Raw genomic sequence first — 13,472 nt, 5'->3', positions numbered from 1 at the left:
TACTTTCCTCAGAACAACTCTTGGTAAATTATCCCAAGACACTACTAAAGTCACCTTCAGACTTCACAATGAGGCAGCCATTAATAACTTCACAACAGCAGCAACAAACATTGACTGGCACACTGATCTAGAAATCTACACAGATATTGACGAATGCATTAATAATTTTCTAAAAAAGACCCAATACCTCTATAACAAGCACTGCCCTAAAAAAAACTAAACAGATGACAGCTAAGAGGCTGAACAGTCCCTGGCTAACACCCAGCATTCTCAAATCCATAAATACAAAACACCTATATGAAAAACAGTACAGAATGGCTCTCATAACCAGAGACCAAACAAAACGTTACTCGTCAGTCCTAACCAGCCTGATAAGAAGGGCAAAAAAAATTGTATTATGAGAACAGATTATCCAACTTATGAGGTGATATAAAAAAGACCTGGAAAACCCTATCAGAAATTCTAGGAACAAAAAAGATATCACGAAATAGCGAAATTAAATTAGCAAAATCAGATGAACCCCAACTCCCACCAACAGAAACAGCAAACAGACTCAATGATTTCTTTTCCACTATAGGAAAAAACCTAGCCAATAAAATCCCAAGCTCAGATACCCCACCAAATGACTACCTCACTGGCAACTACCCGAACACACTGTTCCTAGCTCCGACTAACCCATACGAAGTCTCCCTTATTATCAACACACTAAAAAACAAGACAGGAGATTTAAATACCTTACCATCCTTTATATACAAAAAAAGTGTCACAAGTGCTATCACCAGTCATTGCAACACTCTTCAACAAATCCATTGAATCCTCTACCTTCCCTACATTTCTCAAGGAGAAGACCAAACAGAGTTGAATAACTATAGGCCAATATCCAACTTACACCCTCTCTCAAAAATCTTCGAAAAATTAATTCATAAACGAATCTACTCCTACCTCATCTCCCAAAACATACTCAACCCCTGCCAATTTGGATTCAGGCCTAATAAAAATACTAATGATGCTATTATACACATGTTAGAACATATATACACTGCAATAGAGAAAAAAGAAGTCCCACTGGGGATCTTCATTGACTTAGGTAAAGCTTTTGATACAGTTGACCATGACTTGCTCCACATAAAATTGTCACACTACGGTATAAGAGGGCACTCCCTCAACTACCTCAAGTCATACCTCAGCAACAGAAGCCAATATGTGTACACAAATGGGGCAAACTCTTCCGCACAACCAATTACAGTTGGTGTCCCACAGGGAAGTGTCCTTGGCCCTCTTCCCTTTCTCCTATACATAAATGACCTACCAAATACTTCGCAATTACTCAAACCCACACTATTTGCAGATGACACTACATACGTCTTCTCTCACCCGAGCCCAATCATGCTAGCCAATACTATAAATACCGAATTACAGAAAATATCTACCTGGATGAGGACTAACAAACTTACACTAAACATTGACAAAACCTACTTCATTCAGTTTGGTAACAGAGCTACAGATGTTCCTCTTAACATAATGATAAACGGATCACCTATCACAAAGCTAACAGAGGGAAAATTCTTAGGAATCCACCTTGACAATAGACTCAAATTTCAAACACATGTACAACAAATTTCCAAGAAAATTTCCAAGACCGTAGGCATACTATCGAAGATACGGTACTATGTTCCACAGTAAACCCTCCTGGCCCTATATCACTCTCTTATTTAACCCTATCTCACCTATGGAATTTGTGCATGGGACTCAACAACAATTAACCATCTCAGACCACTAATTACCCAACAAAAGGCTGCAGTCAGAATGATAACAAATTCCCACTACAGGAAGCACATTCCACCAATATTCAAAACACTAAACCTACTCACCATACAAAACATCCATACTTATTACTGCACCTATTACATACACAGAACTCTTAACTCTGATATTAACCCTCCCCTCAAACATCTCCTTGCCAACCTCAACAGAACACACGACCATAACACAAGGCACAGATCACTCTAAAAGGCCCTAAAATCTGGAATTCATTACCTGTAAATATAAAAGAAACACTACCTGTTTATAAATTCAAGTCTCTTCTCAAAGATCACTTACTCACCCAAAACGAAATAAATAATGAATAACTGAACCTTATAAATTGTATATCTTAAATGTTTCTCATAATTATATCACATAAATGTTAAACCTAAGACCCAATCTAACTTTGTTATTTTTTAAATACACTACCTAACAGAATACTCCATTCTACTGAATGTACAGCAATGCATGCAATCATATGACCTGTCTTTGTAATACTCATTTGTGCTTTATTGTTATCTGTTTACAATAATCTTTTATCACTGATTACATCATTGCTTAGTTAATCTTAAGTTAATTTTAAGCCTGCCCTTAATGCTATGCATACAAGTGGCTTTGGCATGCTGCTCTTACCTGTATTTTGTTGTACCTCTGTATGTATGTTCAAATTATTAAATAAATAAATAAATAAAAGAGTTTTTACACAGTGTGATATGGACACAAGGTACATCAAGAACATATCCGTGACTTGTGTTGTGGTCATGTGTCCTGCTTAGGTTGGTGAGGAGAAGTTTGAGTGGAGGGTTTATATTTGTGTGTATTGTTCTGTGTATGTAGTAGGCACATGAATAAGTATGGATGTTCTTAATGGTGAGCAAATTCAGACTTTTGAAAATTGGTGGAGTATGCTGGTGGGAGTGGGAATTTGTTACTGCTGCCTTTTGCTGGGTTATTAGGGGTTTTAGGTGATTGGATGTTGTTGATCCCCATGCACAAATTCCATATGTAAGATAAGGGTATATGAGTGAATGGTACAGTGCCAGGAGAGCTGATTGTGGAGCGTAGTACCTTATCTTTGATAGTATGCCTACAGTCTTGGAGATTTTCTTGGTGATTTGTTGTATGTGTGTCTGGAACTTAAGGCTACTGTCAAGGTGGATACCTAAGAATTTTCCCTCTGTGAGTCTTGTGACTGATGATCCGTTTAGCGTTATGTTAATTGGATCATTTGTAGCTTTGTTTCCAAACTGAATGAAATAGGTTTTATCAGTATTCAGGGTAAGTTTATTAGTCATAATCCAGGCAGATATTTTCTGCAATTCGGCATTGACTGTGTTTGCTAGTATGACTGTGTTTGGGTGGGAAAAAACATATGTAGTGTCATCTGCAAATAATATGGGTTTGAGTAGCTGTGATGCATTCGGTAGATCATTGATGTATATGAGAAAGAGGAGTGGTCCAAGGACACTTCCTTGTGGGACTCCTACTGTGATTGGTTGGGTGGAAGAGTTTGCATCATTTGCATACACATACTGAGTTCTGTTACTAAGGTATGATTTTAAGTAGTTCAGGGAGTGGTATCTGATACCACAGTGCATTAGTTTGGAGTACAGCAGTTCAAGGTCGACTGTATTGAAAGCTTTACGTAAATCAATGAAAATGCCCCGCGTGGACTTCTTTCTTTTCGAGTGCGGTATATATTAGTTCTAGCATGTGTATGACAGCATCATTTGTGCTTTTATTATTCCTGAATCCAAACTGACAAGAGTTTAATATGTTGTCTGAGACGAGGTAGGAATAGATCCGTCTATGAATTAAGTTTTCAAAGATTTTAGAGAGCAGTGGTAAGTTAGATATTGGTCTACAGCTATTCAAGTCAGCTTGGTCACCTCCTTTGTGGATCGGAGTGACCCCTCTCTATTTTGAGGAGTGTTGGGAAGGTAGATGATTCAGTGGATTTGTTAAAGAGCACTGCAATAATTGGTGACAATACATGAGAAGCTTTTTTGTACATAAAAGCAGGCAAGTTGTTTATGTCTCCTGCCATGTTTTTAAGGGTGTTTATGATGAGCGTAATTTCTATGGGGTGGGTTGGAGCTAGGAATAGTGTATTTGGATAGGTACCTATGAGGTAGTCTGATGGACGGGTGTTTGTGCGTGGTATTTTGTTCGCTAGATTTTTTCCTATGGTGGTGAAGAAAACATTGAGTCTGTTTGCCGTTTCAGTAGGTGTGAGTAGGGGTTCATCTGATTTTGTTAGTTTGATTGTTTTGTTTTTGGATAACTTTTTAGTTCCAAGAATTTCAGATAGGGTTTTCCAGGTTTTTCTCATATCACCTTTGATGTTATGTAATCTATTTTCATAATACAATTTTTTAGATCTTCTTATCAGGCTGGTAAGTGCTGACAAGTAATGTTCAGACTGTTCTCTAGTTATCTGACCCATTCTATACTGTTTTTCATATTTGTGCTTTGCGTTAATGGATTTGAGGATGCTTGGTGTTAGCCAGGGATTATTCAGTCTCTTTGCTGTGATCTGTTTAGTTTTTTGGGGGCAATGTTTGTTATAGAGGCTTTGGGTTTTTTTTAGAAAATTATTTATACATTCATTCATATCTGTTTCGAGCTCATTTTGCCAATCGATGTTATTCATAGCTACTATGACAAAATAACCCTGATATCAACTCTACAGCTTATTTATCTGTCACAATTCACCTAATAATACATAATAAACAATATAAATAACATAGAAACCTGATATACACTCTAGAATGAATGAAATATGTCATTACATGGATGGCGGAGGAAGGAGGATTGTGGTTGGGAGTGGTCGCGCATTCTTGCTATGAAAACGTCAGAGGTGTTATATTATTATTATTAATTCAGGGACCTGGAGCACAGATCCAATTCCCTAGATCAAGAGCCCCTCAGCACATACGTACTACTACTACTACTACTTATAATAATAATAATAATAATTATTATTATAATAATAGTAATAATAATACAATATAATAGTAAGAGTAATAATAAAAGTAAGGAGAAACTTCAAAAGGCTGCCAGTAGTTGGTGCCACCTGGAGTTTACCTGGAGTTTACCTGGAGAGAGTTCCGGGGGTCAACGCCCCCGCGGCCCGGTCTGTGACCAGGCCTCCTGGTGGATCAGAGCCTGATCAACCAGGCTGTTGCTGCTGGCTGCACGCAAACCAACGTACGAGCCACAGCCCGGCTGGTCAGGAACTGACTTTAGGTGCTTGTCCAGTGCCAGCTTGAAGACTGCCAGGGGTCTGTTGGTAATCCCCCTTATGTGTGCTGGGAGGCAGTTGAACAGTCTTGGGCCCCTGACACTTATTGTATGGTCTCTTAACGTGCTAGTGACACCCCTGCTTTTCATTGGGGGGATGGTGCATCGTCTGCCAAGTCTTTTGCTTTCGTAGTGAGTGATTTTCGTGTGCAAGTTCGGTACTAGTCCCTCTAGGATTTTCCAGGTGTATATAATCATGTATCTCTCCCTCCTGCGTTCCAGGGAATACAGGTTTAGAAACCTCAAGCGCTCCCAGTAATTGAGGTGTTTTATCTCCGTTATGCGCGCTGTGAAAGTTCTCTGTACATTTTCTAGGTCGGCAATTTCACCTGCCTTGAAAGGTGCTGTTAGAGTGCAGCAATATTCCAGCCTAGATAGAACAAGTGACCTGAAGAGTGTCATCATGGGCTTGGCCTCCCTAGTTTTGAAGGTTCTCATTATCCATCCTGTCATTTTTCTAGCAGATGCGATTGATACAATGTTATGGTCCTTGAAGGTGAGATCCTCCGACATAATCACTCCCAGGTCTTTGACGTTGGTGTTTCGCTCTATTTTGTGGCCAGAATTTGTTTTGTACTCTGATGAAGATTTAATTTCCTCATGTTTACCATATCTGAGTAATTGAAATTTCTCATCGTTGAACTTCATATTGTTTTCTGCAGCCCACTGAAAGATTTGGTTGATGTCCGCCTGGAGCCTTGCAGTGTCTGCAATGGAAGACACTGTCATGCAGATTCGGGTGTCATCTGCAAAGGAAGACACGGTGCTGTGGCTGACATCCTTGTCTATGTCGGATATGAGGATGAGGAACAAGATGGGAGCTAGTACTGTGCCTTGTGGAACAGAGCTTTTCACCGTAGCTGCCTCGGACTTTACTCTGTTGACGACTACTCTCTGTGTTCTGTTAGTGAGGAAATTATAGATCCATCGACCGACTTTTCCTGTTAAACTCCAGGTCACACTTGTCGAAGGCTTTTGCAAAGTCTGTATATATTACATCTGCATTCTTTTTGTCTTCTAGTGCATTTAGGACCTTGTCGTAGTGATCCAATAGTTGAGACAGACAGGAGCGACCTGTTCTAAACCCATGTTGCCCTGGGTTGTGTAACTGATGGGTTTCTAGATGGGTGGTGATCTTGCTTCTTAGGACCCTTTCAAAGATTTTTATGATATGGGATGTTAGTGCTATTGGTCTGTAGTTCTTTGCTGTTGCTTTACTGCCCCCTTTGTGGAGTGGGGCTATGTCTGTTGTTTTTAGTAACTGAGGGACAACCCCCGTGTCCATGCTCCCTCTCCATAGGATGGAAAAGGCTCGTGATAGGGGCTTCTTGCAGTTCTTGATGAACACAGAGTTCCATGAGTCTGGCCCTGGGGCAGAGTGCATGGGCATGTCATTTATCGCCTGTTCGAAGTCATTTGGCGTCAGGATAACATCGGATAGGCTTGTGTTAATCAGCAAAACATTGGTAACCACTACTAGTACCACTACTAGTAGGCATTTCTGCCTGAAATGCCTAGGCATGATAGTGGCTTTCTTTGTATTTCTTTGTACTTCTATGTATCATGTTCAAATAAATAAATAAATAAATACATAAACACACATTGTAACCTTTGCAAAGAAATATATATTTTATTTATTTATTTATTTAAGAAACCTCCCTTGAGGGGGAAGTTCGCATCCTGAAATTTCTTTCATATCCTGAAGCAAAAAATCGATCGAACGACGGTTCGTATCCTGAAGATCGCATGGTGGGGCGTTCGTAATCTGAGGTTCCACTCTACTGTCTTTTAACCTCTGTATGTTATAAGTGATCGAGGTTCCAGAACTTAAACATTTTCTAATAAATATGTTGTATTGTTTGCTTACGTGTTTTCCTAAACCAACAAGCAAGGTGGCCCGGTGGTCTGGTGGCTAAAGCTCCCGCTTCACACACGGAGGGCCCGGGTTCGATTCCCGGTGGGTGGAAAAATTTGACACGTTTCCTTACACCTGTTGTCCTGTTCACCTAGCAGCAAATAGGTACCTGGGTGTTAGTCGACTGGTGTGGGTCGCATCCTGGGGGACAAGATTAAGGACCCCAATGGAAATAAGTTAGACAGTCCTCGATGACGCACTGACTTTCTTGGGTTATCCTGGGTGGCTAACCCTCCGGGGTTAAAAATCCGAACGAAATCTTATCTTATCTTAAGGTGAACGAGAGGCATGCAGAGCCCTGCCTTGCTCTTCTGGTTTCAGCTGTCATGGCAGTAACAACACTTTAGGAACTCTTAGCTCAAATATTCCATGTGGCTTAAAATGCTTGCCTGGTGACCAACGAGAAAGATCTCAGAGGCTTCACGAAGTACTGTGGATATTTGTCTCTTCCCAGGGTCCCGTTGTGAGCATTACCCCTGCATTCAGTTTAATAACAGGGTCGACCAAAGTGTTAACAGTATAATACTTGTGTAGTATTATATGCATTAATAGTAGATTACAGTTATGGTCCCTATCAAGCCTCACTGCATCCTGTGCATGCACCCATAGAAATCTTTCTCACTTCTTCATAGACCTAGAGACAGGTGGACATGGACAGGCTGGGTTTTCCAAGTACAGTGAAACCCCTTTATCTGCACGTCCTGTCCCCTCAAGGAAGGTTCCTTGATGTTGGTGAGGGGCTCTTGATTTAGGGAATTGGATCTGTGCTCCAGTTCCCCGAATTAAGCCTGAATGCCTTCCACATCCCCCCCCCCCCTGGGCGCTGTATAATCCTCCGGGTTTAGCGCTTCCCCTTGATTATAATAATAATAATGCACGTCCTGTATGTGCAGTTTCAGTTATCTGCTGTTTGCCATGGCCCGAAAATAACTCTTAATTTTGCTTAATAATGGCCTCAAAGTGCAAAAGTAGTGAGGAGCCATGAAGCATTTCCCAACAGTGAAAAAGTTATAATGCTACACTCTACATTTATTGTGCATAATTTATCAATTAAACTTTATAATAGGTATGTATACAAATGAAAAATAACTTATATATAGGGTTCACTACTATCCACAGTTTCAGTATACACGGCAAGACGTTGGAATGTAGCCCCCATGGATATAGGGGTCCTATTGTAATACCGGTAATAATGCCTCCTTATCACAGTCTACAGTGTGTCCTTCATTATCATTTGCCCATTCAAGAACCCCACGATAAAAGTTATTTTTAGGAAAGCAGGGTAATTTAGCTACAGGTTATTCATGGGCGAACACCCATCTCTGAGGTAAAACTAAGAGCCAAGACTGCTGAGTAATTATCCCTTGAATATTAGACCTGAAGCTAGTATCTCCGTGTGTACGTAAACACTAGTTAGGGAAACCTCGACGAATTCAGGGACACTCAAAGTCCACAATGGAAATGTGTCACTTTGACAAACTTTTTTCGGTTATTCTGGAGGGTGATCTACACATATGCTACTATGTATGATAATTTATGTAACTATTTGTGTGTACCTGTACCTGAATGAACTTACTAAGGTGTAGGCTGGGGATACTAACACCTTTAATTATTTGCAGGAATCATTTCTTCTGAGCACTTGGTGTCTTGAAGAGAGGAGTCAGTAGGAACCTAGATTATCCTTGGAGGAATCAGGGAGTTTCTAGCTAGTATAGACCCACAGTACAAGTAAGTCTGTTCTAGTTTGTGCATGGAGACAAATTTCTGGGAGTACTGTATAAGTAACTTCCAAGTGTAGCCTAGGGGTGCTTGTGAGAATTGGACTATAGGAGTTTTCTGTTACCTGTGGTTGCCAGAGTAGGCATCTCACAAGTTGTATTAATGTTGGTAGAATTACCGACAACTTGTTAAGTAAGAGGACACTAAGTTAAGTAAAAGTGCAACTAATGTGACATCCTATTGTGGGAACGTTTCACTCTCCAGGAGCTTTATTAGTTTAATATCTTTGTTATGCACCCCATACCCATCCTGTGGGTGGTAGTCAGAAACGTGACAGAGGTACATAATTGGGTCCAGGGACTTGACCACAAAGTTTTGATAGCTGAACAGGTTACAAAGATAATGAACCATTCACATGTCTACACCTGATAAGAGGTACATAATGGCTTGGTCAACCTGGCTTGACAAAGCTCCTGGACAGCGAAATGTTGCCACAATAAAATGTCACATTAGTTGCACTTGTGTCTTCTTAACATCTTACAAGTTCCCACAGTGATGGAGTGAATGATGATGAAAGTGTTTCTTCTTCATTGGTTCAGCCTGCCTGGGACCTCCCTCAGCTTGTTTGTTTCTGCAGCCTTTCCCCAGCAGGCTGGTGGAACCACAGGACTGGAAAGCTGTGGATTAAAGACAGAAACAGTTCGTAGACGTGTATTGGTGTTGCTTCTTTAAGAGTGTAAACACTACTGTTTAGATGGTTATTGAGTGAATGATGGTGAATGTGTTTTCTTCTTAGCCTTACCAGTAGTACCTGTTGACTATATTGACCCTGACTGTGCTTCCTCATATTTAACATGATCAGTCAGACTATTAATTATATGGTTGGGATTTTTAACCCGGAGGGTTATCCACCCAGAATAATCCAGGGTTGGGAGGGTTAGCCACCCAGGATAACCCAGGGTAAGAAGGGTTAGCTACCCAGGATAATCCAGGGTAGGGAGGGTTACAACCCAGGATAACCCAGGGCAGGGAGTGTTAGCCACCCAGGATAATCCAGGGCAGGGAGTGTTAGCCACCCAGGATAATCCATGGTAGGGAGGGTTATCCACCCAGGATAACCTGGTTTAGGGAGGGTTAGCCACCCAGGATAACCCAGGGCAGGGAGGGGTAGCCACCCAGGATAACCCAGGGTAGGGAGTGTTAGGCACCCAGGATAACCCAGGGTAGAGAGGGGTAGCCACCCAGGATAACCCAGGGTAGGGAGGGGTAGCCACCCAGGATAACCCAGGGTAGGGAGTGTTAGGCACCCAGGATAACCCAGGGTAGGGAGGGGTAGCCACCCAGGATAACCAAGGGTAGGGAGGGGTAGCCACCCAGGATAACCCAGGGTAGGGAGTGTTAGGCACCCAGGATAACCCAGGGTAGGGAGGGGTAGCCACCCAGGGTAGGGTGTGTTAGGCACCCAGGATAACCCAGGGTAGGGAGGGGTAGCCACCCAGGATAACCCAGGGTAGGGAGGGGTAGCCACCCAGGATAACCCAGGGTAGGGAGGGGTAGCCACCCAGGATAACCCAGGGTAGGGAGGGGTAGCCACCCAGGATAACCCAGGGTAGGGAGGGGTAGCCACCCAGGATAACCCAGGGTAGGGAGGGGTAGCCACCCAGGATAACCCAGGGTAGGGAGGGGTAGCCACCCAGGATAACCCAGGGTAGGGAGGGGTAGCCACCCAGGATAACCCAGGGTAGAGAGGGGTAGCCACCCAGGATAACCCAGGGTAGGGAGGGGTAGCCACCCAGGGTAGGGAGGGGTAGCCACCCAGGATAACCCAGGGTAGGGAGGGGTAGCCACCCAGGGTAGGGAGGGGTAGCCACCCAGGATAACCCAGGGTAGGGAGGGGTAGCCACCCAGGATAACCCAGGGTAGGGAGGACAGGTCACCCAGGATAACCCAGGGTAGGGAGGGGTACCCACCCAGGATAACCCAGGGTAGGAGGGGTAGCCACCCAGGATAACCCAGGGTAGGGAGGGGTAGCCACCCAGGATAACCCAGGGTAGGGAGGGGTAGCCACCCAGGATAACCCAGGGTAGGGAGGGGTAGCCACCCAGGATAACCCAGGGTAGGGAGGGGTAGCCGCCCAGGATAACCCAGGGTAGGGAGGGGTAGCCACCCAGGATAACCCAGGGTAGGGAGGGGTAGCCACCCAGGATAACCCAGGGTAGGGAGGGGTAGCCACCCAGGATAACCCAGGGTAGGGAGGGGTAGCCGCCCAGGATAACACAAGAGAGTCAGTGCGTCATGAAGGACGGTCTGTTTTACTTCCATTGTGGTCCTTCAATATTGTCCCCCAGGATGCCACCCACACCAGTCCGCTAACAGCCAGGGACCTACTGGTTTGCTAGGTGAACAGGGACAGCAAGTGTAAAGTGACACCCAGGTACCTGCCTACTGCTAGGTGGCCCGGTGGCCTGGTGGCTAAAGCTCCCGCTTCACACACGGAGGGCCCGGGTTCGATTCCCGGCGGGTGGAAACATATCGACACGTTTCCTTACACCTGTTGTCCTGTTCACCTAGCAGCAAATAGGTACCTGGGTGTTAGTCGACTGGTGTGGGTCGCATCCTGGGGGACAAGATTAAGGACCCCAATGGAAATAAGTTAGACAGTCCTCGATGACGCACTGACTTTCTTGGGTTATCCTGGGTGGCTAACCCTCCGGGGTTAAAAATCCGAACGAAATCTTATCTTATCTTAACAGTGACAAGAAGTGTCTTAAGGAAACACGCAGCAATGTTTCCCCCAGTACCGCGGATCGAACCACGTACCTCAATGTGTGAGCCGAATGCTCTACCAACCCAGCTACACACTCCTCATATATCTACTTACGGTATATATTGAAAAATGTTATTTATTTGTTGTTTCTAGGAGGTTATGGGTGCCCAGTCTTGCACCTACACGAGGTCACCATCTCAAAAGACAATGTTTTTCTGAGCACTGATGTTCTGTACAGTCTGGGACTGAACCTCATTATATTTTTGAAGTTCAAAAGTTCAGACGTTCTGAACATTCCTCCCCCTCCCTCCACCCCCCACACACACACACCTGGAGTTTACCTGGAGAGGGTTTCGGGGGTCAATGCCCCCGCGGCTTGGTCTGAGACCAGGCGTCGTGGTGGATCTGGGTCTGATCAACCAGGCTGTGACTGCTGGCCGCACGCAAACTGACATACGAACCACAACCCGGTTGGTTAGTTACTGAGTTTAGGTTATTGTTCAGTGCCTTCTTGAAGACTGCCAAGGGTCTATTGGTTATCCCCCTTATGTATGCCATACTACACTGAAGAACAGAAGGGATAGGGGGGACACGATAATGATGTATAAAATACTGAGAGGCATTGACAAGGTGGATAGGGACAGGATGTTTCAGAGAAACCATACCACGGGCGGGGATAGAACCCGCGATCAGAGTCTCAAAACTCCAGACCGTCGCGTTAGCCACTAACGCTAACACGACGGTCTGGAGTTTTGAGACTCTCCGATCGCGGGTTCTATCCCCACCCGTGGTATGGTTTGCAATCGTGTCATTACGATTTCGTGAGTCATGTTTCAGAGATGTGACACAGCAACAAGGTGTCACAACTGGAAGTTGAAAAGTGAGATGAGTGACGGGGATGTCAGGAAGTATTTCTTCAGTAACAGAGTTGCCAGGAAGTGGAACACTCTGGAGTGATATTGTGGAGGCAGGATCCATACATAGCTTTAAGAAGAGGTACCATAAAGCTCATGGAGCAGGGAGAGTGGACCTAGTAGCGACCCACGAAGAGGTGGGGCCAGGAGCTGTGAATCCACCCCTGCAACCACAAATAGGTGAGTATACAACATACCTTCTCTTAAAGAAAGGCCATATCCTGAGTGAGTTCTTCATTATCCTCACAGATAACACCAGAACAGTGTGGATAATATAACCTTGTTATCCCAGCTGTAGGAATATTAACACATCAACATCCACTTGTTTCAGTATAGGCAGTATGAATGGACATTTTTTAGTACTTTAGAGTTCTTTAAGAGATAAGTTCATTGTTTCAAGTTCAGTAGGGAATATTAAGTATATATTATTTGGTGTATAACAAGAGTCGTCTTGAGAATAACACTGTATGTATTGTAGGATGTTGAGGAAGACAGGAAGTAATGGTGGTAGCTACACGTCCGGTACTGGTAGTGTTGGTGCTTTGTTAGTCAGGAAACAGGACGAGTGTTTCCTAACACTGGTAGTGGTGATGTCTTGTTCGTCAGGAAACACACGTTGTCACACTGAGTGAGGATGCTACCTCCACGCTACACAGAGTGCAACTAACACAACACTGAGTGAGGATGCTACCTCCACGCTACACAGAGTGCAACTAACACAGCACTGAGTGAGGATGCTACCTCCACGCTACACAGAGTGCAACTGAGTCACATCACGTTCTGCAAGGTACTTATACTGAGAGATGCAACACGGGACGTCCCCCTGGCACAACCCACTAACCACCTTCATCATAACTGGAAATACGTAACACCAGAACACAGTCATAATGCTCTGTTTTGCAGCTTAAAATAGCGTCGACACCTTTCACTACATTCTACCCGCATTACGTCACAGTTACTCACTAGTCAAAACGTTCAGCTCACAACCAGACGGTCACGGGTTGAATCACCGGGTTGGCAAAACGTATGGACACGTTTCTCCTGATGCCCT

The 13,472-nt window shown here is 43.8% G+C and overlaps 1 protein-coding gene across 2 annotated transcripts in view; it reads right to left on the bottom strand.

Moving 5' to 3' along the window:
* The window catches only part of LOC128688835 (transient receptor potential channel pyrexia-like), a 69,707-nt gene extending 56,516 nt beyond the window's left edge, over positions 1-13,191 (bottom strand). For both annotated transcript variants that reach the window (XM_053776824.2, XM_070085564.1), the window contains exon 1: positions 12,619-13,191. In XM_053776824.2, the coding sequence (XP_053632799.2) occupies positions 12,619-12,659 (41 nt within the window). In that variant the 5' untranslated portion in view covers positions 12,660-13,191. The remainder of the gene's footprint in view (positions 1-12,618) is intronic.
* Between the last annotated feature and the right edge of the window lie 281 nt (positions 13,192-13,472).

Source organism: Cherax quadricarinatus, chromosome 16, assembly GCF_038502225.1.
Source record: "Cherax quadricarinatus isolate ZL_2023a chromosome 16, ASM3850222v1, whole genome shotgun sequence".
Classification (NCBI taxonomy): domain Eukaryota; kingdom Metazoa; phylum Arthropoda; class Malacostraca; order Decapoda; family Parastacidae; genus Cherax; species Cherax quadricarinatus.
This window is presented reverse-complemented; position numbering and strand designations above follow the sequence as displayed.